Genomic DNA, 26883 nt, shown 5'->3' with positions numbered 1-26883 from the left:
CTGCAGCACAGGAAAAAAAAAATCAGTCAAGCAACCTCTCTTTGTTGTAGGCAAACTAACACAGATCGTATTTGGCCATTGGGATGTAGTCACTTGTCTTGCCAGATCAGAGTCTTATATTGGTGGGGACTGCTACATTGTCTCTGGCTCACGTGATGCTACTTTGCTGTTGTGGTATTGGAGTGGCCGACATCACATCATTGGTGACAATCCAAATAGCAGTAAGTTATTAGCATTTTTTAATCTATTTATGTAATGTTACTTTTATATTTTCAATTCTGTCTGTTCAGAATTGTATAGCCATCTTCACCATCTTCTCCTTCATGGGTCCCCATCCCAATTTTTCTCCAGAAAAGCCTGTGGAGACACTTCATCATTTATGGGCTTCATAATTTACTGAAAAAATATTTTTTATCAGAGTTATAGAATGAAATATTGTCAGAATATCTACAATTCTTGTACTTTACTGGAGTTTATTTTGTAAGGAAAATGAAAGTGAGGGGTATAAGATAGGTTAAATCCAATTAGTTAACATCTTTAAAAAGAATTTCTAGGAAGATATGGACGATATTTTTAAGAAAAGGATTAGGTTCACAAAAGCTGTCATCTGGAGATGTAGATAAGATATTTTATATTACAGAACATAAGGAGATAAGGAACTCAAGAGAAAAATGTCAGGTTATGGTAATTATGTGGGCTAGGTGTTTGACTTTCTAATGATCTTTTAAGCTGAAAGATAGTTAATTATCAATTTCAGCTTCAGTGCATCCAATTATCAAAAGGAACTTCAGTTATTTCAGAAAAACCCATAGAACTGTATCACATCTCTTATTTTTTTCATCAACACCACTAATCATATATCTGATATGCTACATTCATCTGCATATACAGATGCTTGCATTCACTTCATCACTCTCTGGTGTTACTTATTAATAAATTGACTAAGTAAGCTGAAAAGTATTAGTGATGTGGTGCTTACTAGTTCTCATACCTAAATATACATATATAAGTGCTTTAATATACTCCTAACAACCTTCTAACATTGCCTCATACCATATTAGTACAGTGATCTACATAAAATTCTATCTATTTTTAATGCTTCCAAATGTATGGTAGAAAAGGGATTATTTTTAAAATGATATTTAACAAATTAAACATTCTGACTAATTAATCCATTGTAAAAAAAAAAAAAATACAGCACTCTCCTGCTTGTTACTGCATCTGGAGGGAGCTGAGGTTATGCATGGCTTCCAAGATGTATGGTCCAGTCACGATTTTCTGTTGGCTAGTATTATACTACTTAAAAATCTCTTAGAAGTTAAGTTCTAGACTAAGGAATATACTGCTCAATTTTTCACTAGCATTCTTGCATTAGTCTTTTCAGTTAGTATCCAGACTGCAGCCTTTACAGAAAACACATTCTGGATTTATAGTTGTAGAAAATTGTTTAATTAAACTTTAACTTTTCTTTAACTTGAATAATCCTGTATTGGTCGTGCACAGGTTTACATAGTTTGTTCTGTAACTCAGCTTATAAAACTGGCTACTTGCTATTTTTTTTCATTTTTAAATTAGGTTGCTTAAGTTCTTTTTTTTCTAATTAGACTGGGTGGAAGGAAGGAAGGAAGGAAGGAAGGAAGGAAGGAAGGAAGGAAGGAAGGAAGGAAGGAAGGAAGGAAGGAAGGGTGGGTTGTTTTTTCCTGAAATGGATACAAATCCAGAAACTAATTCAGAAGTGATAAAAATTAATTTGTGCATCTTAATTAGAACCAGCTGACTGGAAAAAAAAATGAGCCAGCAGCTAGTGTTAAGAGATGATTGAATTTTTTGTCATGTAGGTATAGTGGACTTGGCTGCTTATCCTCCTGAGTCTATCTGTGCAATATATTGCATTCAGCCTTTGACTGGTTTCTTTAAAACAATCAATGCTATTCCTGTCATGTCCCCCGGGTCTGAAATTTCATTGATCCCGGGACTTGACATTTCTCATTATATAGCAGCAAGTTGCCAGAGGTGTGAGTTGCTTTTCCTGGCCGTGTTTGCATTGAGCACTGTATGAATACATTGTGTCAACTGGCCCAACCCTCAGTTTGTGGACCAATTATAGTAAATAGCCCTTAAAGGCACTAAAGTACATTTTGTCTCACTTGACACATTTTACATATACTTAAAGAGAATGTTCAGTATCCATTAAATGAGTGTGGTAAACTGTCTATACGCTAAACATACTAAATGTCTCTATAAAGAATTGCAGGGAGAGAATAACACTGTTTTTATGAATAATACCAACGAAGGCATTTTGACTTATTTTTATGAAAATATTTTAGATTTAAAAGACTTCCTAAATTAATTAGGAGGAAATAATTGGTTTTAAAATATTAATAGCATGTGTACTTATTATTTCTTTAAATGGCAAATTATAAAACCTTGAGTATACTATGGGCTTTGGAATATAAAATTCTTTCTTTCATATTAAATTGTCTTGGCCAAAAAGAGATACTGATTGTTTAGATGTCAGTTTATTTCAGTAGGCATCCAGAATTATATTTCCCAAAATCTAGAGATACCTAGTGGAAAAAATATTGCAGTTATAGCTGCTAATGTCTCTATTATCAAGCTTCTCATCTACTTTCACATAGATATATCCACTTTATTTGATGTCTGCATCAGTTGTACTTCTTGTTTCTACTTATGGATATAAATATTGGGTGCAGTTTGGTGATTTGACTATATTACATGGTTATATCTAATCTCTCCTTGGAGCTTGTACAAAATATATGATTCTCATCTTCACCCAATAGCGTGGGAAAGAACAAATGCTGTGCATATAGACATGTGAGTCTATAGCTCCTAGTAAAGCACAGGAATTTAAGAAACATTATAAAGATGTTAAGGAATTACCAGAACCCAAGCAGGTGTAAACTTAGTTGACACAGTGGTTTATCACAGTAAAAGACTACATGCCTATAACCAGAAATAAAAGAGTATTCCCAACACTCCTTGCTAGATATTATTTCAAAAGAATCCTTCCAGGTTACATATGCCTCCGGTTGATATAAGCAAGAGGATGTTGTCTTACAAGTTAGACTTTAATAGAGATCCAGCTTACATAAAATATGAGCATGCTTGAGATAAAACTGAGTTTCTCCAGCATGTAGAGGAATGTAGACTCCACGCATGGGTTGATTTAGTCTTCTAGCCCAATCAGACCAAACAATCAAAGTTGCCACGCCTCTGCAGGGTCTGACCATGCCCCAGTTTTCGTTTGGTCTCAGCCCTGAAGACACATGAGAATTTGGCTCCTAATTTAGATTCAGAAAGGTAGTTATTGCCATTTGTGGTTTCTCTATCCTTTTTTTCCTTCTTGGGGGGGGGGGATTGGTTCAGCTCTGAGCTCAGTGCTGCACCATTTCTTCTCTCTTAATCAATCCCTTCTCCGTGAGTTTTCAGAGGCAGACAGCTGATCGTAGATTGCTGCCTCCTGATTACAATCCACCTCCCCCACCCCCTCCCAAGATCTTCGCTGTGAATGCGAAGCTAAACTACTAATTTTCAGCTGAAAACTGAAATCACCTTCTTAGGTTAGTTACCAATTCAAACAACCTGCGGGCGCCATTTTGAGCCTCTAGAAGGCTCGATCCTCACACTACTCAAGTACTTCCTTGTTACTGTTGATTGTCAGCTGTAAATTACCAAAAAAAAAAAAAAACAGCAGGTGAACTGTTTGACTAAAAGAGCTGATTACCAGATTACTTGCAGGAGAGGATTTTTTCTCTCAGCTTGTTTCATCTCTCATCAGATTGTCCCGGCCGCCATTTTGGGCTCCGCCCGATCACACACATTAAATTGACTGCTTTGTCCTAATTACAGCCTTTTCAGTCACGAAGTAACTTACTTATTTGGTGATTCTCCCTAAGTGGGGGGGGGAATAGGAGTTCTAATTACATTCCTTTAGATCTTCATTCAGCTGCTTAATAGGCACCATCTCAGGTTGCCTAGTGGACATAGGGAAAATACCTTGAGTCTCTCACTCCATTTTATCTGGTAATATTCCAGACTGTGACTTACCAGTACCTTTTAAATATCCAGTGCCAACAGATTGGATGGCTGCTTGCCTTGCCTGTTTTCCGCTCTCTGCATAGTAGTCGGCACTTACTGTCCTAGCCATCACTAAGTGAGACACGAGGGTAAAAAAAAATCAATTAAAATAAAACAGAATTAAATTAAACAAGATATATACTATATTCATATATAGACTTATCTTTAATTTGATACCTTTTCGGCCAAATTGTCTCTATTACAGTGGGCCTGAAAAATTGAATGGGGAGGACAGTCCCTGAGCGTAGCGCGGCTTATATCGCGTAGTGACTCCGTGCTTAACGGTGGGCCGGACCTCACAGACCCTCGTGCAGGCCTGTACCACCCAGGTGGGCCGTGGCCTTCCTTTCTCCTGCAGACCAAGGGCCGATCCAGGGATCTCCTGGTGAAAACCTGCCCTTTCTTCTCCTGCAGAACAGGACTGATCCAGGGATCTCCTGGTGACAACCTGTCTTTTCTTCTACTGCAGTACAGGCCAGATCCAGGGATCTCCTGGTGAACACCTGTTGTTTATTTCCTATTGTTTATTTCAATATGGCAGATAACACCATTTCACAGGCTTCCACCTCCAGTGGAAATATAAAACGCAAGCCATCCAGTCTGGATACACATGCAAAAGCCAAGGCCAAGGTCAAACGGACCTCTAAGGCCGATGACAAGCAAGCAGATAGCAGACATGGGGTGCTGGAGCGACAATTCTCCAAAGCCCAGCGGCAGACAGGAGAGACGCAGCTTATCCCCTCACCTCCTCTTGCATCCACATCAGGGGAGCATTGGCCTTCCCCTCTTACACAGGCTTGGTCTCCCGAACAGACCCTGGACCAGGGTCCCTTGCTGGGATATGAACGGGACCATCTGTCCCTCTTTGACCGAGAATTGAGATTACAGGTCCAAGATTCAATTCCAGCTGCTGAGCCAGGACCTTCCTCAGTGTCTTGTGGGTCTCAGGGGGAGGTTACTACAGTCGTCCCTCCCCAAATCCCTTCAGCATCTTTCACGCCGATGGTGGTGGGTCTTCGGGGCCCCAAACATCCTTCATTTACTGTCCAGCTCCAAGCCATGATCTCACAGGCAGTGGTTCAGGCAATGGCGGCTTCAGGGAGGGCCATTCCGGTCCAACGACCGTCAACCCCCCCTACGCCCACGGAAACTAGGCATCCCAGGGAGTATGTGATTTCAGATCACGGTTCTCCACCTCAATCTGAAGGGAGCGAGATATCAGATTTTTCTGCTCAGATTCCGGAAGAAGGCATGTGGTCAGACGGGGAAGACATTCAGGCGAAGGCCACTCCTATGGTAGGGGTGTTTAATCCAAATTCCTTCTATCCTCTTTTACAAAAGGCCTATGTCACCGGAAAAATTGAACCCGTGAAACCACAGATGACCGATCAGGACTCTGGACAGAGTTCTGACCCACTGTTTCTGGAACCGGTCAAGAAGAACCTACAGATACCTTGCCCCCCTATGTTTCTCAAATCCATTCAGGATCAGTAGGGATCTCCTGGAAGTTTCTCTGCTCTTGGGGGATTAGATCGTAAGCTCTTAGATACGGTCCCTTCCCTCAACGATGTCCTCGAAGTTCCGAGTGTAGACGAGGCTCTCGCCCCCATACTGTCAGACACCAAAATCCCAGGAGATATGTCGGAGGCCCTTAAGGCTGAGGACAAGAAGTCTGAGATTTCCCTCAAAAGGACCCATCAGGCATCGGCTTGGGCTATAAGAGCCTCAACATCTAACTCTTTTTTGCTAGAATTGCATTAATCTGGCTCAGGGAATTACAGGCCAGATTATCCCCAGACGAGGTAAGGGTTCACCAGAATGTCACTAAACTAAGGGCCGCACTGGAATACATGGTGGATGTGTCTCTGCAGTCGGCCAAATATTCGGCTCGGGCCATAGCTTCCAACGTGGCCACACGACGGTTATTCTGGCTAAAAAATTGGAAGGCCGATACCAGGCACAAATGGAGAGTAGCTGCGGCACCATATCATAAGGGTCGCCTTTTTGGAGAGGCTCTCACTCCTTACCTGACTGAAAACAAAGAAAAGTTGAAAGTACTAGCTCATGTTGTCAAAAAAACGGGCAGACGTTTTTCTCCATACAACCGGCGTCCGTCGTTCAAGTCTGGCTCAGACCGAACTACATGGAGCGGGTATCGGCCCTTTCAAGCAGGGCCGGACCGCTCATCGGACCGGTCCGGCTACAGAGACAAGCCAAAGCCACAATTCCAGGCTAAGAGGCCCCTTCGTGGCAGAGGAGGTGGTCCTTTCCGAAAGTCAAAGTGACTTGAGGCGGATTCCTCCCATTGGCGGAAGACTGGCACTATATTTCCACAAATGGGAAAGTACCACCACGGACAATTGGGTTCTAACCACTATCAGAGACGGACTGTCTCTGGAGTTCCTCACACTCCCACCTCGGCGCTTCATCTCCTGCCCCCTATCCAGAAATCCCGTGAAACAAGGTCTCATGGAGGAGGCCATTTGTCATCTGTTAAGCATAGAGGCAATAGAGCGGGTACCCCCAGATCAATGGGGACTGGGTTTCTACTCCATCCTGTTCGTGGTACCAAAACCCTCAGGAGGATGGAGGGCGATCCTAGACCTCAAGGCTCTAAATCGGTACCTAATTTACCAAAAATTCAAGATGCAAACTCTTCATTCTATTCTGGGCAGTATTCGGCCGGGGGATTTTCTTACATCCATAGATCTGACAGAAGCTTACCTGCACGTTCCCATACATCCAAATCACAGGCGTTTCCTCAGATTCAGGTATTCCAACCATCACTATCAGTACAGGGCCCTGCCATTCGGCCTATCATCAGCTCCAAGGGTTTTCACCAAAATCCTGGCGGTTCTCGCTGCACAGCTCAGGTTGGTACCAGTCCGCGTTCAGTGCTACTTGGACGATATCCTAATCCAGTCGTCCTCGGCACTGAACGCCCGTTCAGACGTGGCACTGACGATCAAGACACTCCAGGATCATGGATTTATGATCAACTTCCCAAAGAGCCATCTGATCCCAACAAACCGTTTGCTCCATCTAGGCGCAATAATAGACACCAGCCAGTGCCGAGTTTTCCTGTCTCAGGAGCGTCAGCTCAGCATACGTACGATGGTCACCAGGGTGCGCAAGGAGAAACGTGTAACCCTGCTCCTGCTGTCACAGCTGTTAGGGAAACTGATCTCATGTATTGCCATAGTGCCTTGGGCCAGGCTTCATACGAGACAACTACAGTGGTTTCTACTCCCTTACCAGAAACGGGGTGAAGCATGTTTTCCACAGAGGGTGCGAGTCCCACCACAGACACTCACGTCCCTCATCTGGTGGTTGTCCCCAGCACTGTCCAAAGGATCCCTGTTCAGAGAACCGACTCGGGTAACCTTGACCACAGACACCAGTCTGTTTGGATGGGGGGGCACATCTGCAATCTCAATTCGCCCTGGGAGGGTGGTCTCAACGGGATCTCAAGAAAAATATCAATTGGTTAGAGCTCAGAGCCATACACCTAGCACTTCGCCATTTCCACAAGAAGTTGGCGGGCCGCCACGTGCTGGTTCTGACAGACAACGTGGCGGCAAAGGCCCATGTCAACAGGCAGGGCGGCACTCGATCACGGATTCTAATGTCCGAGGCCCAGTGTCTGGGGTCATGGGCGGAACAGAATCTGTTGTCCCTAAAGGCAGAACACATTTCAGGGGTGGAAAACGACCAGGCAGATTTTCTGAGTCAATCTACGATAGATCATTCAGAGTGGCATCTACATCCCCATCTCTTTCGGGAGATAACTCACCGTTTCGGTCGGCCCAAAGTCGACCTGTTTGCATCCCTGAAGAATACCCAGCTTCCCCGGTTTCTATCTCGGTACCCATCCCAGGGTTCGGAAGGAGCAGATGCCCTCCGCAGCCCTTGGCCGGCGGGCCTTCTATATGCATTTCCACCCCTTCCCTTGATCCCGGCTGTCATCAGGAAGCTGTTACAGGAACAGGCGGAGCTAATCCTTGGGGCCCCGTATTGACCGAGGCGTCCATGGTTCGCGGATCTCATGAACCTCGCCGTAGCCCCCCCCGGCAAATCCCTCCAGAGAGGATAATTCTAACACAGGGGGCCATATGCCATCCGAACCCACAGTGGCTACAACTAGCCGTCTGGCATCTGAGCACCAGTTCCTGATGTGCAGATCTTACTCTTCAAGGGTGATAGCTATGATCCAAGCTTCCAGACGGCCGGCGACGAACCGAATCTATGATGCCACTTGGAAGAACTTCTGTGACTGGTGTACCTGTAAGGGTTTGTCTATCTCTTCTGTCACTATTCCAGTGATTCTTGAATACCTCATGGATGGAGTGGATAAAGGCTTAGCGCCCAACACCTTGCGTAGACAGGTGGCTGCTCTTTCCATGGTGTTCACCTGTGCCAACGCCACTCCATTGTCCCATCATCCCAGGGTCCGATCCTTTATGAAAGGAGTCTCCAACACCAGACCTCCGGTAGTACACAGGTATCCATCTTGGGAACTACCTCGTGTTCTGCAGGCACTCACTAGGTCTCCCTTTGAACCTATAAGATTTTGTCCTCTTCACATTTTGTCCCACAAGGTGGCTTTCCTAGTAGCCATCACGTCGGCGAGACGCATGTCAGAGCTGGCTGCTCTTTCAGTTAGGGAAGACCTGTGTACTTTCTATCAGGACAGAGTGGTGCTGAGGTTAGATCCCTCATTCATTCCCAAGGTGAATACCCTGTTTCACCGGGCTCAGGACATTGTACTACCAAACTTTTGTCCCAATCCTTCTCACACACTAGAAAAGCAGTGGCATTACCTAGATGTACGTAGGGCATTACGTCATTACATTAAGAGGACAGCTTCCTTTCGCAAATCGGAGGCATTGTTTGTCTCTTTCCACTCAACTTCCAAGGGACAGAAGGTTTCCTCCTCTACTATAGCCAGGTGGATCAAGGCCTGTATCGCTCAATCTTACCAGGCTTCCTCTTTACCTGTCCCAAGCCGCCTGACAGCGCACTCTACTCGTAGCGCTTCCACATCGGCGGCGTGGCAGACTCAGGCGTCCATAGAGGAGATCTGTAAGGCGGCTACGTGGTCGTCCCCTTCACCATTCATTCACCACTACAAACTCGACAAGTTTGCTTCCGCGGAGGCTGCGTTTGGCCGTCGGGTTTTACAACAAGTGGTCCATTTCAGCACCGACACTTAACCAACCTGCTTCCCACCCGTGGGATCATAGGGGCTTTGGTATGTCCCATGCGTGGAGTCTACATTCCTCTACATGCTGGAGAAGGGGCGTTGTCTTACCTGAACGCCTTTTCTCAGCATGAGGAATGTAGACTCCACCCCCTCCCTGATTATTACTAGCAGCTAGGTTAGTGTCAGCAGTTCGGAGCCATCTCGTCACACAATCATTCGCTTCGCCCTTTTGAAAACTGGGGCATGGTCAGACCCTGCAGAGGCGTGGCAACTTTGATTGTTTGGTCTGATTGGGCTAGAAGACTAAATCAACCCATGCGTGGAGTCTACATTCCTCATGCTGAGAAAAGGCGTTCAGGTAAGACAACGCCCCTTTGTTTGCCCTTTGTATTTTTGTGATGCCAAAAGAAAGAAGAAAAACATAATAGTTCTCAGTTAAAGCATTGTGAACTTGTGGAGCAGAGCTGATAAATATCTGCAGATGGTGCAGACTTAATTATGAATGAAAAGGCTAAAATGAGATCAGACAATATGAAGTAATGTCATCTATGTTTTGGATGCATATGAAGCTATGAATTTATTATTTGCACGATATTTTTCCAATGAATCAGTTTGGAGGGAAATTCCTGGAGTCTTGGAGATTGGCAATAGAAGAATAGAAAAAACAGATAAGAAAGTGTGCAATAATCAGCATAAAATCTGGCTTGGGGAATGGATGAATTATTTTTTAAGACAAAGGTACAAACAAGATGACAAAATTCAGAAAAAATTATTAGACTCTTCAGAGACTCAAGAATGATTGAGAATGTAGATGAAAAATTAATAGATTCTATGCCTTTTAAGAGGCTTTGTCCAGTATTTAGGATATAGTTATCAACTTAAGTCTTGTTGGCAATATGAAGTCAATCAATGCTCTTTTGTTGGCTTAGTTAGTAGCTTTGTTGTAGAGAAAAATGAATAATGCAAAATAACATTTCTAGGAAGCTGCACTTTGGGATTTGATACTCAGGATATTTTATTGATGCTTATTTTGCAATATTATACAATATTATTACTACCTCTTCAGGTAGGAAAGCAATCCTGCCATAGATTAGATGCTTTGATCTCTTCCACTTTTCAACTATTAACTATAATTAATAATTATTAATTATTGCACTGATGATAGTGTATGACATTACCAAGAAAAGAAAAGAAAAATGTTTATAATTCACATGAAATATTAATTTGTAAGAAAATATGAAAGCATAGAATTAAATGGTTAGACAATATTTCTCTTTTATACAAGAACCTCTTTACTATTACTTGTATATTATGTCTTTTGTGAGAAACAAAAGCTTCCATCTTATTTATTACTACATTTATTACTACACTAAGATAGCTCATTTTACCATTTTGCCCTGAAGTGATTTAACTACACAGATGTAGAACTACAATGTTGGGAAAATACTGTGAGTTCAGACTGATAGTGTTTCAATTCAGAGCGTCAAGGTTCAGCTGCATATCCCTTAGTATCTTAGCCTTTAATCTTTCACTGCATCTATCAGTAATGCCATTAGAGTGAGAGAATTTTGTTAGTTTTTGAATGATTGCTACAGTCCCTAATGGTCCTTTTTTTTTTTTTTTTGCAGTGAAATGTGGTATGTGAAATTCTCTTTCCCATTTAGCAGGTTTGCTGTAATAATATAATGCTGATTAAACTGTTATTTTCTTTCATTTGCTGCAAAGAGTGAAGTGATATTTACTGTTACTGCCAAGCCTCAGCCGATTCTAACTATATTACAGTTAGGACATGCCTAAAAATCTGCTTTCAGAGACAATACCAAATAAAGAATAACAGTACGGATTCACTGTAATTATAGTTAACCCATATTTGAGTGTATTAAGCTTGATACTTCAGAATTATATGTAATGTAAGATAATAGTTCCTTTTTCCCTTCTCCCCTTTCTTGTCAACTCTCATGAAAAACTCTTGAGCTTTTTCCAGAGTTAAGTCAGGTAATTCACACTTGAGAATAGCAATTTCAAAATGAGAATATTGTAAAATAAGTTCAAGCCCTCTGCCAGCTGTAGTTTAGCATCCTCCAGAAATTTAGTCAAACCCCTTCACCTCCTGATACATTTCCTTTAGAGCACTTTGTGCTGGAAAAGTTGCTGACTTTTAATCTTTCATTCTGTGTAGAATGTAACATGCTTTTAAAACTGCACTCATATATTGCAATAGGCACTTATGAAAGGATACAAAAAATCATTTAGAGAATTAAATAATTTGTTTATATAGTTTGTATTTGATAGCTTCACCTCCTACATTCCTTTGGTACAGACAAATTTACAAAATATTAAGTATAAATAAATAACCTATTGATATCTAAACATCCCACCCAGAAGCATAGAAAGATATATCACCGAGTTCTTCCCAGTTCTTTCTCTGTTTACTTTTCATAATATAATGCACCTGTTACTAATGTAAACAGTAGAGAAACTACCTCTAATATTATTCAGCTTTTCTATTTCAATCCAAACATGTATATCCCAAATTTTATAGGTAGTCTGTCCTCCCCAACCTGATGTCTGCCAGATGCATTGCCATAATGGCTGGCTCTTTCCTAGCCAACATATGCACTGAAATCTAAATAATTGGTGTTGTTCAGCACTTAATTAAAAAAAGGTGTTTCAGAATGTAACAAATCCAAGAAAAAACACAACTACTTCCAAGACAAATAGTATATTTTTACACTGAAGCTGTTTCTTGTTTTGTTTATTTTTATTTATTTATTAAATTTTTATACCACCCCTCTCCCCTGTAAGGTGAATCTGGGCAGTTTTAAATTGTTATACCATCTTAACTTTTGTTGACCAGAGTATTTTAAGATTGGGAAGACTTAAAAGTTGAAATTATAAATATCAAATCCAAAGCATTACATAGCTTAATTAAAATATTTTGTTCAAATGAAAATAAAACCCAGTCAAATATGCATACAATTATTATGACTAATATAGATCTAATGTCTATATCAGTGTTCCATGAAGGAATATATATGAATCAAGAAATCCCTAATACTAGAGATATTCTAAAACAGACCTACCCCAACATAATCATAGAAATGCTCCCAAATTGAAGTTCAACCTGGTTTAATACATATATGGTCTTTTTTTTTCTTTTTTAGGTGACTATCCTGCTCCCAGAGCTGTTCTAACTGGTCATGATCATGAAGTTGTCTGCGTATCAGTATGTGCTGAGCTGGGACTTGTCATAAGTGGTGCTAAAGGTCAGTTGTTAAAGGTTAATTTTAATTTAAAACTTCATGCCTCAAAATTCTTACCATCAATAATTTATAAACAGAAAGTCCTCATTTAGCAACTGCACTTGGAACCAGCAACTAGGTGGTTAAGCTAAGTGGAAAACCATATGACTGAAACTGTGTTTATGATTTTACTTCAGTTTTCTGTTGATTTACAGCATTAGAAGGATACAACCCTAAACAGCCAGCTGAGCCCAGACAGAAAGGGAGATTTCCAGAACTTGACTCATGAGGAAGCCAGGTTAAAAGGCAAATACTATAGCCTTTTTCCTCCACTCCCCTGCCCTTTGGAATACTCACCCTTCCTCTGGAATAATAATCATGAAAGGAATTGATATCTGAATTTACATTCATTGGAGAGTAAGGGACTATACGAGAGTAAGCAGGCACACTAAGGGGAATTTGCATTATTAGAAAGGAATGTGCTAGTGACAGCTGCTTGCTTAGTGCATTTGCAGCATGCCATAAGCCACTTAAGAGACAAACATAAGCCTTTAGTATGAAATTGATTATCAGTTTCAGGCAGCAGCCACAAGCCAGGAGGAGGCTTCTAATCAACTAATTAAAGTCACAGCTAAGCTTGTTAACTTGCGGTTAACACTTTTTAGGGATACTTCTCTGCGGAGAAAAGCAGCTCAGTTAAAGATAACTTAGCAATCTCTCTGCTCTCTGAGAAGGGAATAGAGAAATGGGTGAGGCACAGGACAATACATAATAACTGACTGTAATGGCAAACACGTGGTGACAAAGAGGCACTGTAAGGATTGCAAACATTAGTCTCAGTTACTTTTTCATCACATCATAACTGAAAGGTTGCTGTGAGGCAGTTGCTAGATGAGGACTACTTTTAGCTGCAAGAGCTTATATCAAGAAATGAAATGTATGCCTCTGGTAAAAAAGCCAGCATAAACATTGTTACAAAATTCAAACCTATAGATAATTAATACTGCCAAATTTGTTATGTAGAGCAGAATCCATTGCTTTAAAATCATTTTTAAAAACTTGAAGTTTCCTGAATACACTGCCTACACTGAATATTACAGATTTCAATCTTTCTGACATTGAAGTTCTCAGGCCACAAGTTCTACACTTCCAACCTATCTGCCTGAACTCTTCCTTTGTGACCACTTCATTGCTTTTGTGTTCTCCATTTTCAGTAGTAAGGCTGGCTTTTTTTTTTTGACTGCCATTTTTATCCTTACTGGAACTGTTTCCTATTATGCTTTTAATATTCCTATGATAACAAATTCCCAATTCTCTTAAGCATTTCCCCCTGTAATTTATTCTGCAGCTCTGAGTTTATTAAATTCCATTTTTTTAGAAATCAAAATGCATGTTGGTCAGTTTCCTCCAACATCCCCCTTACTTCTCCTTCCTGAACTCTTTGATAAGATTCAGTAATTCAATTCCTATGGATTCCAGTGGTTCTATTGAAGTCTAGATTGAACAAAAAGGGTCCTGAAACAAAAATAGTTATTAAAGTTTTCTGATCTCTTGGAGATAATGTTAGATATTTAGAGAGACTCTTTTCATGGCCAAACAAATGTAACAGTGCTTCAAAGAAGCTCTGTTTAATTTTTTCTCACTTTTTTGACATGACACATGCAGTACTTGAAGTACATTGTCTTCTCACCTCTGTCATGGCTTATATTACCTTTATTTTTTATTGATTGATTGATGTCATCAGGATCAACTTCAGATTTTACAAACAAATAAACTCACAATAAAATCTAAAATAGTAAATAATAACCTATACATTATAATAAAACTAGTGTCACAAAAACAATCTGGTTTCCAGTGTTTCCAGCATGAATTCCAGTTAAGTCTCAAAGTCTCTCTAACAAAGCTGTCTTGACAGTCTTATGAAGACATTGAAATAAGATGTGCCAGCCCTATGAGGCAGACCAGATTTGAACACAAAAGTTATGAATATTAATCAACTTGTATCATAGGGTTGTAGTAACAGACTCGTAAGTCTGAATGCACCTTACCACTCCCTGCCTTTATCCTAAAGAGAACTAAAGATGATCAAGTCTCAGACACTTTCTCAACTTCCATTTTTGCTTTTAGCTCAGATTTCTCTTATCTGAGCATTCCCTTGGCTACAATTCTTCTTCTTCCTCCTCCTCAGTGTTATTTTCACATCCCACTAATCCATTTCTAGATATATTGAATTGAAGCAACACTAATCACTTATAACAGAACAGAGTGCTAAAATAAGTGTTAGAGCAAAGGGAAAGACTCTTCTTTCTGAATCCAACTAGTTCACCTTCATCTAAGTAAGTTATTTGGATAGAGTGTCTCTGCTGGCCTTTCAGCCAATTATAACTTAGTTTTCATTTCACTCAGCAGGAAGAATTAGCCATGATAATTCTAAATTATATGGTTATAGAAGCCAACTATTATCTCAATGGAACAGAAATCCACCAGTAGTTTTATTCCAAATCTCACCTGCTCCTGTTTTGGCCTCCTGCTGCTAAAACCTCTACTAAGAATAGATATAAGCCTATAAAGATTTCCTTAGGTATAGCAGGTGCCATGGAGATCAGATGTACTCTCCTGGATAGTGGAGTTTTTCTCTATTAGTAGAGAGATATTCTATCCCACCCTAAACCTTTCTTAATTCATATTGAAATCATTAGGATTTAAATAATAAGAAAACTTTCTCAGAAATTGTAGTAGTATTTCTAACTTAGTGTGTACCCAATCCGTTTTATTCATTGACCAACATTATATGAATTTCCATTTCTGTAATATGTTGTCATTAATTTGTAATATACAGAAGGACCTTGTCTGGTACACACAATTACTGGAGATTTGCTGAGAGCACTAGAGGGAACAGAAAATTGTTTGTATCCACGCCTAATATCTGTGTCTAGTGAAGGCCACTGTATCATCTATTATGAACGAGGAAGATTCAGCAATTTCAGCATTAATGGAAAACTTTTGGCCCAGATGGAAATTAATGATTCAACCAGGGTAATTTTCATTTTGTATTTTAATAAAAGGCATTAACATTAATTCAGTGTCACCTGAAAAAAATTACATCTGTAGAAAAAACTTTTCAGCTCCAACTAAGTTAGACTTATTCTTAAAGACTATATCAAGATTTTGCTTAATACACAATGTTTCCTGGATATCTGTTCCTTAATCATCTGATCATGCTTAAAACCTTAAATAGCTTGACCTCTGTTGTCCTTTAATTACGGAAACTCAGAGGCATCAGTGTGGGGGGCAAGTTGGGGGGGCAAATAATGAAACCCATGCCAGCAAAATGCAAGTGATGCGTGTCATAATGTTCACACACTGGCTTCTGTGAAGACATCTCAGCTCTGTCATGAATACGTGCTCCTAAGGAACTAAATCTACCAGCAGCAACAACAGCTCAAGGAGATTAAATGGATACATAACTCGAGCTGTTCATAGTGGGATATACTAATGCAAAAGCTGAATTGATTTGTGTAAACTTCAAGGCAAGCCTCCTTCATTTTTGCTTATAATAATAATAAAAAACATTGTATTGCTCAGCATTCTGCACTTAAGAGTGGGCTTTACTACCAAGCAAAATGTGTTAAATAATGAAGTTCTGTTATGGTTGCTTCTGCTTTTGATTTTCCTGTAGGCTATTCTTCTGAGCAGTGATGGGCAGAATCTAGTTACAGGTGGTGATAATGGAGTAGTAGAGGTATGGCAGGCTTGTGACTTTAAACAACTCTACATTTATCCTGGCTGTGATGCTGGCATTAGGGCAATGGACCTATCCCATGATCAGAGGTAAGCTGAAACCTAAAAAAATAAATAGCAAAAGGGGTGATATGCATTTAATATTTTCCTTAGCAAGTCTTCCCTTAGTTAACTACTTAGCACAAGTGGATCATTTGAGTGTTAAAACAATAGTCAGTAACATGAGTCAGTATCATTGGTCAGTAACCAATTCAAAGCACATGTACCCACAAAAAGATCATTTCAAAAATTTAGATAACATATTCTAAATTTAAATATAAAAGATCTTATAAAAGATCTCATGAGATTTTAAGAACTTGTAAATTTTGATACTTTAAAGAAGTATGCTATTTTAGGAGAGGTAATTTTGGGTGGGATAGTATGCACCACAACAGTTGAGTTCAGTTAAACAGCTAGACAGCTAAGATTTCTCCTGGTATGTTTTAGACTGTGCTTCCACTAACTTCAAAGAAAGCAGTAATATAATATATTGGATAATAATCAGCAGTGGGATTCAAATACCTGAATAACCGGTTCTCTTATTTGATACAGGCCTGGGCCTCTGATGCCTAGAATGGACTTCTGAAGTGGCATCATGCACTTCCGGTGGGCCTTTCTAGGCCTGGGAGGCCTCCTCCAGACCTCCTTTGCCTAGAACAGACTTCCAGAAATGGCATCCATGCACTTCCGGTGGGCCATTCTAGGCTTGGGAGGCCTCCTCCAGGCCTCTCAGGCCTAGACTGGACTTCTGGAAGCCAGCAGGTTCTCCAAATTCAGGTAAATTTAGTTACCGATTCTCCTGAACCAGTGCAAACCGGCTGACTCCCACCACTGATAATAATCTTAAAACATGGACTGCAAACTTCTAATCCCTGTTCAGCCTTAGTTCTTGTGGGGGTGAGCCAGTCATTAGGACTGCAGTGTGGATAAAATGGGAAATCCATATTGAGGAAAAAGTAATTGTTTTTGTAGCTGCTTATATTCATTTTTGTTGATTTTTTTACATTTAATCAAGTCGATCTGTATGTACTTTACACTTCTTTAGTAGAACACTGCTGAAAAAGTAGAAGCAGCCATTTTCCAAAGAAAGCCCCAAATTTTAGTCATTTGTTATCTTACAGAATAATATGAAATAAATAAAATTCAGAATAATATGAATATCCTTAGCAGGATATTCCATTTTGCCTAGTATTTTCGCATGACTATTGACCTTCAAACTAGCTAAGCGTAGTTTAATATGAACAACAGATATATAGATATAGATATTTACAAGCCAGATCTCTGTTTCTGTTTCAGGACTCTAATTACCGGCATGGCATCTGGTAGCATTGTAGCTTTTAATATAGATTTTAATCGTTGGCATTATGAGCATCAGAATAGATATTAAACCAGAGTGAAGAACTGAAAGCAAAGATTACATTGAGAGCACAAGTGCTACTGAAAGTTATCTCTGGTGGAAAAAGAAATCTGCATTGACCTCCGTTGTACATTCCATTACACCCAGCAATAGCTGTACATTGTAGTCAGCAACCATTTTATTTTGTGTGTTTTTTCACAACTGAACACCAGCTGCTGCAGAAGCGAGCTTGTATCATGTAAATTATAATGACTTAATAGATGTTTTGGTAATTATTTCATATACTTTTGTTTACTGAGAAAAGGTAGAAGAACACATCACAAGAGACTTTTGAATATTCTGAGGAACTTGTGTCTGGCTGTTATATGGTTTGGGCCATGACCTAGCATCCATTTTCCATTTTCCAGCCTCTTTTCAAGCTGATCAATTAAAAAGAAAAAAAAAAAACCCTACGTTTGATACTTTGTACATCAGATGCACATCTTAACTTTAAAGGGATACTTTTGTAAAAGTAAAACCTTGTATAAAAAACAAAAACTGTTTCTTAATTTTATTGTGGAGTTACAACTTGCATGTACTTTAAGCCTGATGTCTTGAAACCACATCCACAAGTTGAACTGAAAGCTGCCCAAAGCCTAGCTTGTATTTAAAGGTTGAAATGGGGTGCAAGCTGCAATGTAGCCATGGCTACTGAAGCATGGTCTGCATATTTCAGACCATCCCTTCTAAATGCCACCCCTTCTAAATGCAGTTTTGCTCATTACATGAAGCATTTGGATATGAAGCCATTGTTTGCCATAGTTATGCATTTTAAAAAATAATTTTCCCTTAAAAATTAATAATGTGATAGACAGACAAGAGCATGGTTATGATGCTATGTTACAGCGCTTTATGATTCCCACCAAAGCCAGATTGCTAGACTTCTAGATTCATCACATTTGGCATACTATACATTGCAGGGAGAGAGCAACTGAGATTTTCTCTTAAATTCCTTGGAAATAAAGCTTGGTTAAAAGCAAATTTAGCTTCATTGGGATTATTCTTTTGAATATTTTTAAAAGTCATATGTTTAACATATATTTTACATGAAAGGCACTCATATTTGACAGTACTGTAATAATGACTATCAAATAATTTTCTGCACATTTTCTGAATCATGTAACATACCCAGGAGTATATACACTTCATGTTTCTTCTTTGTATATTTGGTGACTGTATTGTCATAGATGTACATATTGTGTCGGTAGGGCTATGAGGCATGTAACAGGAATGTAATTTTCTCAGACTTTACACTCACTCACAGTCATTTATTTAAAAAAAATAAAACAAAACAAGATAATGGATTCTTTGTACTGGCACTTTGGCACCAGAAACATATTATTTATTGATGTGGTTCTAATTTGTTACTCACCTTGTATTAGTAAGTTTTAGCACTAAATACCTTCTTCACTGTTGTTTGTATTAATAAGATTCTGAAATCATGGGGAATCAATGTAATGATTAAGTTATTCATCATTGGTCTGTAAGCAATATCTTGAGTTTGTAGCTTAGAACTGGGAGAATACTGAACATCTGGAAGATAAGTTCATTTCACCTCAAGATCATGGTGAAATATTTTGGCTATATAAATTCCTTAAGCTATTGTAACCATGTTTTATTGCAAAAATGTAAAATATGCCAGATGTGCGTGAGTTGGAAATCAAAAAAGAAAAATAAAATATGCAAAGAATTCATGAATTGTTTCTTATTTTATCAAACCCTGAGTCAAAGATTCTTTCAAAATAAAAAAATATATTTTATAATGATTTATAAACATTAGAAAGACGTAATTTTCTGTTGCAGTGCCTAGTCATTCATATATTAATTTCCCAATCTTTTATGTTGTATGCTACATATTCATAATTAAGGGTATAATAGTAATGATATTCATTTGGATGACAGGCTAGGAAAAGCTCCTTTTGCATTTCTGCTTTAAAAAAAAAAATCAGGGAGAAATTGCCACTGCTAATCAAGGATTCAAATGGATAATTTATGGCAACATAAATAACCTGACCTAGATACAGGTTTCCTATAAAACTAACTTATACTTCAAAGTCACACTTCCCATTTGGAAAGTATTTGGTGACAAGAAGGCAATTTATTTTCAACAATTACTGAACATCAATATTTCTATATGAACAGAAATGTTAACACAGCGCTTCCATTCTTTTTACTAGTTCACAGCAAAATCTATTAATTACGCTTTTCTTATGGTAGTCTGAGGAGTATAGAGAGAACAATGGATATCATATACCAGAAGTTTTTGCCTTAAGATACCTTAAAATTTCTGCAATATCAAAGAAGCGTATTATATCACTACAATGTTTCAATTTGTTGGAGGAACATGAATATTATCAAACTTTTAAATTTGTAAAACAAAATACTTACACAGTAGTTGACAGTATAAGCTTACTTTACCTCCAAAGCTAAGCAAGATCAGACTGCATTAGTATTTAGATAAACTAGAGATTTGGGAGGGGGAAAAACCAGAAGTCATTGGCAAAGCATTTCCACCCTACTGCCAAGAAAACTACCCTTTTTCCTTTATCTTTTCCCACATTCCCTTCTGCATTTTCTTCTCCAAAGTACAGTACCTTCCTTGCAAGAGAAGCAGAGAGACCTCCACCTTATGGCAAACTGATTTTAATTAGGCTCAGTGTATCAAAGTGCCTATTATAGAAGCCTATTATACAGGATCTTACAGTTGTAACATTGTACATAAAACATTCTGTAAAATTACAAATGCTGCCTGTGAAAAGTTACAATGGAGGCTGCTTGTTATACACTGTATCAGTCTGTTGATGTTTGAAGCAAACTCTTATACTACAGAAATAATTATACTGTAAACTCACTACCTTCAAGAGATGTTTCTCCTATAAGAAGACACATACGTAACTCATACATATATAACTGAATTTCTTAATAGTTTATATTGTTAATTAATAGTTAATTTATAAAAACAAATAGCAAAAATGTTATGGTCAATAATCTTACCTGAAATGCCAAATTCCTACTTATGTATAGAAAGATTATTTGCTATATCTTTACAGACTGTCATTGACCAACCAGAGGTTGGAGGCCACAATGCTAATCACTATCCATACCATTGTTAAGAGTAGTGTATGATCAAATCAGTCCCTAGTAAGTTGAACGCATCTACTCAGATGTTGGGAAAAACAATATTTCAATAAACTTGTGTAAAGGACGGACAGTGTTCAATATAGTTCAGTATATGCTAGTATTAGGTACACTGCCCGGAAAAATCCGTGATATGAAATAGAGCAGTAATAGGCACATTATAAATTTAAAATGTTCTATTGATGTCCACAAAATTCACAAAATTTCTTACATGGAAGACACCGGCCAAATGGAATATGCCCAATCAGAAAATATATATTTACCGCAAGAGAAATTGCTTCCCCTATCACTTCTTCCCCACACTAATACCTCATTGTTACTTTTTTTTCTTAGCAGATGAATACACTTTCAAGCAAGTTCTTCTCTGGGGAAAAAGTCCAAGCATAGTAAAAGTTGGGGAGCTCTGCATTTCCCATCCAGCAACCTTCTCCAATCAGAGAAGCTTGCTCTGCTCTTTTTTCTTACTACTGTCAAAGCCAAATAAATCCCATTTTGTTGCTTTTAGCTTCCTTTGCTGCTGTTCTTTAATATTTAGCAATTCTATCTTTCTGCAGGTATTACTTCCTTGCTAATACTTCTCTTCAGCAATTATATCCATCTTCCATTTCCTAGGTGTATCTCTTTTAGTTAAGTCAAAGTTTCCAATGCACTCCAATGGTTTCCTAAGCAGTGTGTGTGTGTGTGTGTGTGTGTGTGTGTGTGTGTGTGTGTTTTAACTAAAACTGTATTTGTATTTCCTGCCTCTTACTTTTCTGATATTCTCAACACACATGCCTTCTATTTGTTTTGAATGGGTTCCTAGTTAATACTTTTCTAACATAGCTGAAATAGGATCTCTTGAAATCTAGTATGCATTTATGTCTATAATTCCAAATTCCCTTTCTATAATAACTTGAGCTAAACAAAATGACATAGTGGCTTCTTCCCAAGCTTTTTATATCTTTAACCAGCTGTTTCCTATTGGATAGTATCAGAACAAGGAGAGTCTATTCACTTCCTCTTCAATTTTGTAGTAAATGAAGCAAAACCACTATAGGCTTTCTGGAATCTTTCAGTCTTAGTTGCTTACCCAAAAAATGGCTGGGCAATTAACATATCCTTTTATTATTCCCCCTCCGCCCTCTGAAAGTTCTGTAGTCAGGTTCCTGAAAGTGTTATCTAAAAATTCTGCTTGATTAGACAACTTATACTCGATAATATAACTAAGAAATGAGAAACAGAAAACCAAATACATTCTCTCTTGTACTTATGTTCAGATTCCTCAATCTCTGGACAAGTTTCCTTTACATACAATATAATGCCACTTCTCCCCTTATATATGACTTATTCCTTTTGAGTAAGTTATAACTTTCAGTCTTTGCATTTCAAACCTAAATTTCATTCCACCAGGTTTCAGTAATGTACATCAAAATAGATTTGTCTTTCTAAATTAAGATATATGGTGCTTCCTTTAAAAAAAAAACATCCCATGCATTTCTGTAGAGGCACAGCAAATTTTGAGTCATATAACTTAATTTCTTCCCTATATTTACATGATCATTATTTGTAGCCTTCACATCCTATGTATCACTCCTGGTCTAGTTTTTCAGCATTGGTATCACATTTTTGTGATCTCTCTTCTCCCTCCACCACAGCACACAAATTGGTCAGGATTGCAAAGAGCTTTCCAAATATACTTTTCCCAGTTTTTGTAAATTATACCTCATCTCTTGCCAGGTATTCCTCCTCATCATGAAAATCCATGTCATGTTCAAAGAATCCTAAGTGTTCCCTTTAGCACCATCGAGCATCTAGTTGTTCACTTCCAATATTCCTACTCTATGAAATTCAGTAAGAAGGAATAAAGAAAATCCCACTTAGCCCTTCAATGCTTCCATTCTTCTATCCAGGGCTTCATGGCCCTTTGCTGTGCCTTCAAGACTGTGTCTGGCTCCATCATTTGTTCTCAAATAGATGATAAAAAAGGATATTTGTCAATAGGTTTTTAAAGAGTTGAGAATCTTTTTCTGATCAATACTGTGAGGATGAAGGAACCATTATTTTAGTACAAGTCAGTATGGAGTCTTCCACAACTATAAAGTCCTCTTCTGGGCAGAAGTAGCAATCTTCTCTTTCAAGAGTCTGCATTCTCTTTTTTTCAGTTTCCTGGGCTTGTAATTTCTGTTTTTTATCCAAGTTCCACATTGTCAACAGGGAGACTCTGAAGGCTTCTCTGAAGCTATAAGGATGAAGCTCCTTCTTGACAGGGTTGAACCTTTGTGTCACATTTCCTCCTCTTGATTGGCTTGTAACTGGTCAACTTCTAACTTTTAGGTTGTTTCCTAGTATTGGTTTCTGTCCTCATATATTTCCTTTGACCAATTTTAGAATTTTTCATCTTGTCTAGTAATCTGGATGATGGACAGATTCACTTCTGTGAGCATTTTATCAATGGACATCACCTCCAGCACACAAGTTAGTCTGATAATAAATGATGTTTCATACACATGAAGTTCATCAATGTGAAGCAAAATGGACATTATAGTTAAACCACATTTAGAAGGCTACAGCCATAATCTGAAGTGTTCTTGTGTAATTCTATTCAGCACACAAACATAAGCAATAAAAGTATGATTTCAGATTATTCCCCCTGGATAGCCCAATTAAGTGTTGGAGCAATTTAAATCTGTCAGAACACACTGAGAAAAAAAAATCCATTTGTAAAATAAAATAAATAAATACAAATGTTCATTGAAGCAACTCTAATTAGTGTTTGAAGCAATGAACCAAGGTCTCAAACATTCTAATCAACTCTCACCACAGTTGCACTGTTAGTTGTGTTCCCTAACAACACATGTGATATTTATGAAGTGATTTGGCTGTTAATTCTAGACAGCCAATCCATAGAATCCTCTATGGAAACTCTGCATACTGAAAATGTACACATCATTTTTATGCATTCTATATGATAGATAGGCAAAGTAGAATGAATCTTCACAACAAGCAAACATTCCCTAATTGTATCATAAATCTAGTTACAGTCCACTGAACAATGCATAGTGTAGCTTTTTAACTTAATGAAAGATTCAGCTATCTTCCAAAATACATAATTACTGCAGGAATAACTCCTGTTTTAAATATCAAATACTTAGCTTTGTAATGTTTTACCATAAGTAAGTGGAGATTCTACCTCAGCTTTTTGCAAAGTTTGCTTGTAAAATATTAGATGACAAATTCCAGATAGGCCTGTAATGTAGGAGATGATGTATGAAGCTATACATATGAGGACTCTGTTACAACTATTGATATGACAACCTCTCCACCCTTTCTATAGTAAATGTTTGTACAGGAGAAATTCTCTCTTTCCCTCCCTCTCCCTCTCCCTTCCTTCCCGTGTGTGTGTGTGTGTGTGTGTGTGTGTGTGTGTGTGTGAGATGTTCGTGGGTGAGGCTCTTGCATGAGGAGAGAAAGAAGCAATTTCATGTGCTACATATACCATCCTTACTTTGCAATCTCTTGGAAATGATCTGTAGATTCTTTTGATGAGGATAGAGATGAATTCAAAAAAATGAATTGTGAAGGTAGCAGATGGTAAAGTGTGGTATAAATTTATCTGATCCTGATTACATATTGCAAATTCAGTTGAGGTCAACTAGATGATGCAAAAATTATTTATTTTGTAGGTGAAAAAGGAAAATAAATCCAAGTTACAAGATGTAATTATTTTAATACTAGTTATTTCATTTGGATTCATGTTAATCAGTCTTCTGAATGCCATGCCCTCAGGGCAGACATTTATAAAGTTGGGCCCTTCTCACTTCCTTAGAATTCCAAACAAACAGTGAACTATTGTAATGGAAAATGGAACTGAAGAGGAATGGCTGGGAATGTCTGCAATAGGACAGCAGCTTCCCAGGGAGGAGACAGTACGTTCCAATGAGGAGCCCAAAGCAAGAGACTGCACAGTCTGAACTGGGTGGGGACGGAGGATAAGTTTCAGAGTAGCCACACCCTAGAATCTCCCAGGGCATATCTAGTAGGTTAAAAGGTTGTAGCAAGATTCCATTAGGTATTCCATTAGCAAGATTCCATTAGGTATAAGCAAATAAAGAACTAGACTCGATTGAATCTCATTGCGTCATATTTGAGCTTGACAACTTTGAGTCTGACAATTAATGTCCATCTCTCCTGGAAGATGGTGGGTTCCAAATTACCCAACATTGGTACTGAATCAGGTCAAAAGTTGGCAGCTGAAAATATATGATTAAAGCCCTGCATCTTTTTTAATGTCTTTTTAATGTGGTGATGCACATTAAAAAGAGACAGGGCTTCAACTGTAGGTTCATGGTTAGCAACTTGATTTTATAGATCCATCCTTTCCAGATTCCTCTGCAAATAAATTGAACCGTGCATCTTATTATATTAGAAAGAAGATAAATGAAGCACTGATTATGACCAGAAACAACTATAAAAGTATTAAAATTTAACAAAGTATTTGTGCTAGAAATTTCATGACCTCTCCAAACTCATTAAACCATTCTGTTTAATATTTAAATTAAAACTGGATACACTCTTCAGGCTTTAACATTCAGAATATAGGGAACTGCACTCATTAACACTATTCACAGATTTAACTGAGCACATTCATAGAAAGTATGACAGGCAAGTATTTTACTTGTTAATTGCTGGGTGGTTATGATTATAAATGGGCTTGAAGAGTACTCTTTCAAAAAAAGGGAGAGGAAACACTATACCCATATTCCTTTAACCACTCTGCCTTGCAAATATTTAAGCTGTCTCTTTCATGAGCTTGCCGATTGCTCCAGGAACAACAGCCAAGTAAAAAGCTGCGGAGAAAATATATTTCAGAATTAGTTTCAAAGTAGAAAGCTTAAGAGAAAACACTAAATATATAAAAGAAAATGTTATAAAAGTGAATCAGAAAAGATATTGCAGTATGTTCCATATACTGCTATTTTCTGGCCCAATATAATTTTCTGAACTATTTATGGTTGGAATCCTATGTTCATTCAGCTGAAGATAAATTGAACTGAAGTTAGTAATTCTGAGTTAAATTTACTCAGGCTTATTTATCAGTAAGAGTTTTTAGAATTGGATTTTGAAATAAAAAATAAATGAAATTATGTATAGTATTAAGAAAAACTGCTAATAACAAGTTTGCTTATGGTATTTTCAAAATTCTGCCCTTTCTTCAAAGATATCAGATTAAGTTCAGTGTTTTCCAGTTTCCCTTTTTATCCAGCACAATACAGTGTCCTAATGAGGAAGATAAGCATGAGAATATATGTGACTGTCCCAAGGTTAGCTGATGAACACAACAGCTAAACAAGCCTGACACAAACCAGGCAATCTGTATGTCAAGTGGTGATGAAGAATGATTTGAACTCCGTATATTGCTACCTGAAGAAGCAAGGGTTGGGATGGGAAATGGTGGATTGAAAGGCAAATAGCTAAAATGGTACAGTCCTGGTTGTCAAGCATTGTATTTAACAGCAGGGAAAAATTATCAGGGATTGTAAATCCATTAGTGAAGTCCACAGTGTGGTACATTCAGAAATACTATACACAGTTCTGGATCTCCAATCTCAAAATATAATACATTTGTGGTATCCCTGATCTGATCTTCTACATATGGTTTGGAATTGTAGGTTCCACATTGTAGCTTCCAAAATTCCTAGCCCTTTGAAGAAGACAAGGTAAGTCTTAGAATTACAATAAGGATCACTAATTAAGTTGATTGGCAGGAGAGTTGAAGCAGTTATAAAAAATCACAGCTTTTCATCATACATTTCTTTATTTATTACCAAATTTATTAATTAGGGCCAGACTCACAAATGAGATAAAGGAGGCTTTGCAAATTTTAGAAGAAATATCAGACATTGTTATGAGCCATAACAATGAAACAGAACAGTTTTAGAGACTGTATGCAATTGAATATTCACAGCTTAGGTACAGAATTGGGAAGTCCTGTTGTCTTAATGCTTTCCTTCTTGGCTTCCCCAAAACTAGGTTATAAATCCAACATT

The 26883-nt window shown here is 38.3% G+C and overlaps 1 protein-coding gene across 10 annotated transcripts in view; it reads left to right on the top strand.

Annotated features, from left to right (window-relative positions):
- Positions 1–19413, top strand: part of NBEA (neurobeachin) — a 375860-nt gene extending 356447 nt beyond the window's left edge. For all 10 annotated transcript variants that reach the window (XM_039327273.1, XM_039327274.1, XM_039327265.1 and 7 more), the window contains 5 exons: positions 51–221; positions 12466–12567; positions 15383–15579; positions 16223–16374; positions 17620–19413. In XM_039327273.1, the coding sequence (XP_039183207.1) occupies positions 51–221; positions 12466–12567; positions 15383–15579; positions 16223–16374; positions 17620–17710 (713 nt within the window). In that variant the 3' untranslated portion in view covers positions 17711–19413. The remainder of the gene's footprint in view (positions 1–50; positions 222–12465; positions 12568–15382; positions 15580–16222; positions 16375–17619) is intronic.
- Positions 19414–26883: the final 7470 nt, after the last annotated feature.

Source organism: Crotalus tigris, unplaced genomic scaffold, assembly GCF_016545835.1.
Source record: "Crotalus tigris isolate CLP2741 ecotype Arizona unplaced genomic scaffold, ASM1654583v1 scf7180000024359.8030256, whole genome shotgun sequence".
Lineage (NCBI taxonomy): Eukaryota > Metazoa > Chordata > Lepidosauria > Squamata > Viperidae > Crotalus > Crotalus tigris.
Note: the sequence above shows the minus strand (reverse complement) of the source record. Positions and strands in the feature narration are given on the sequence as shown.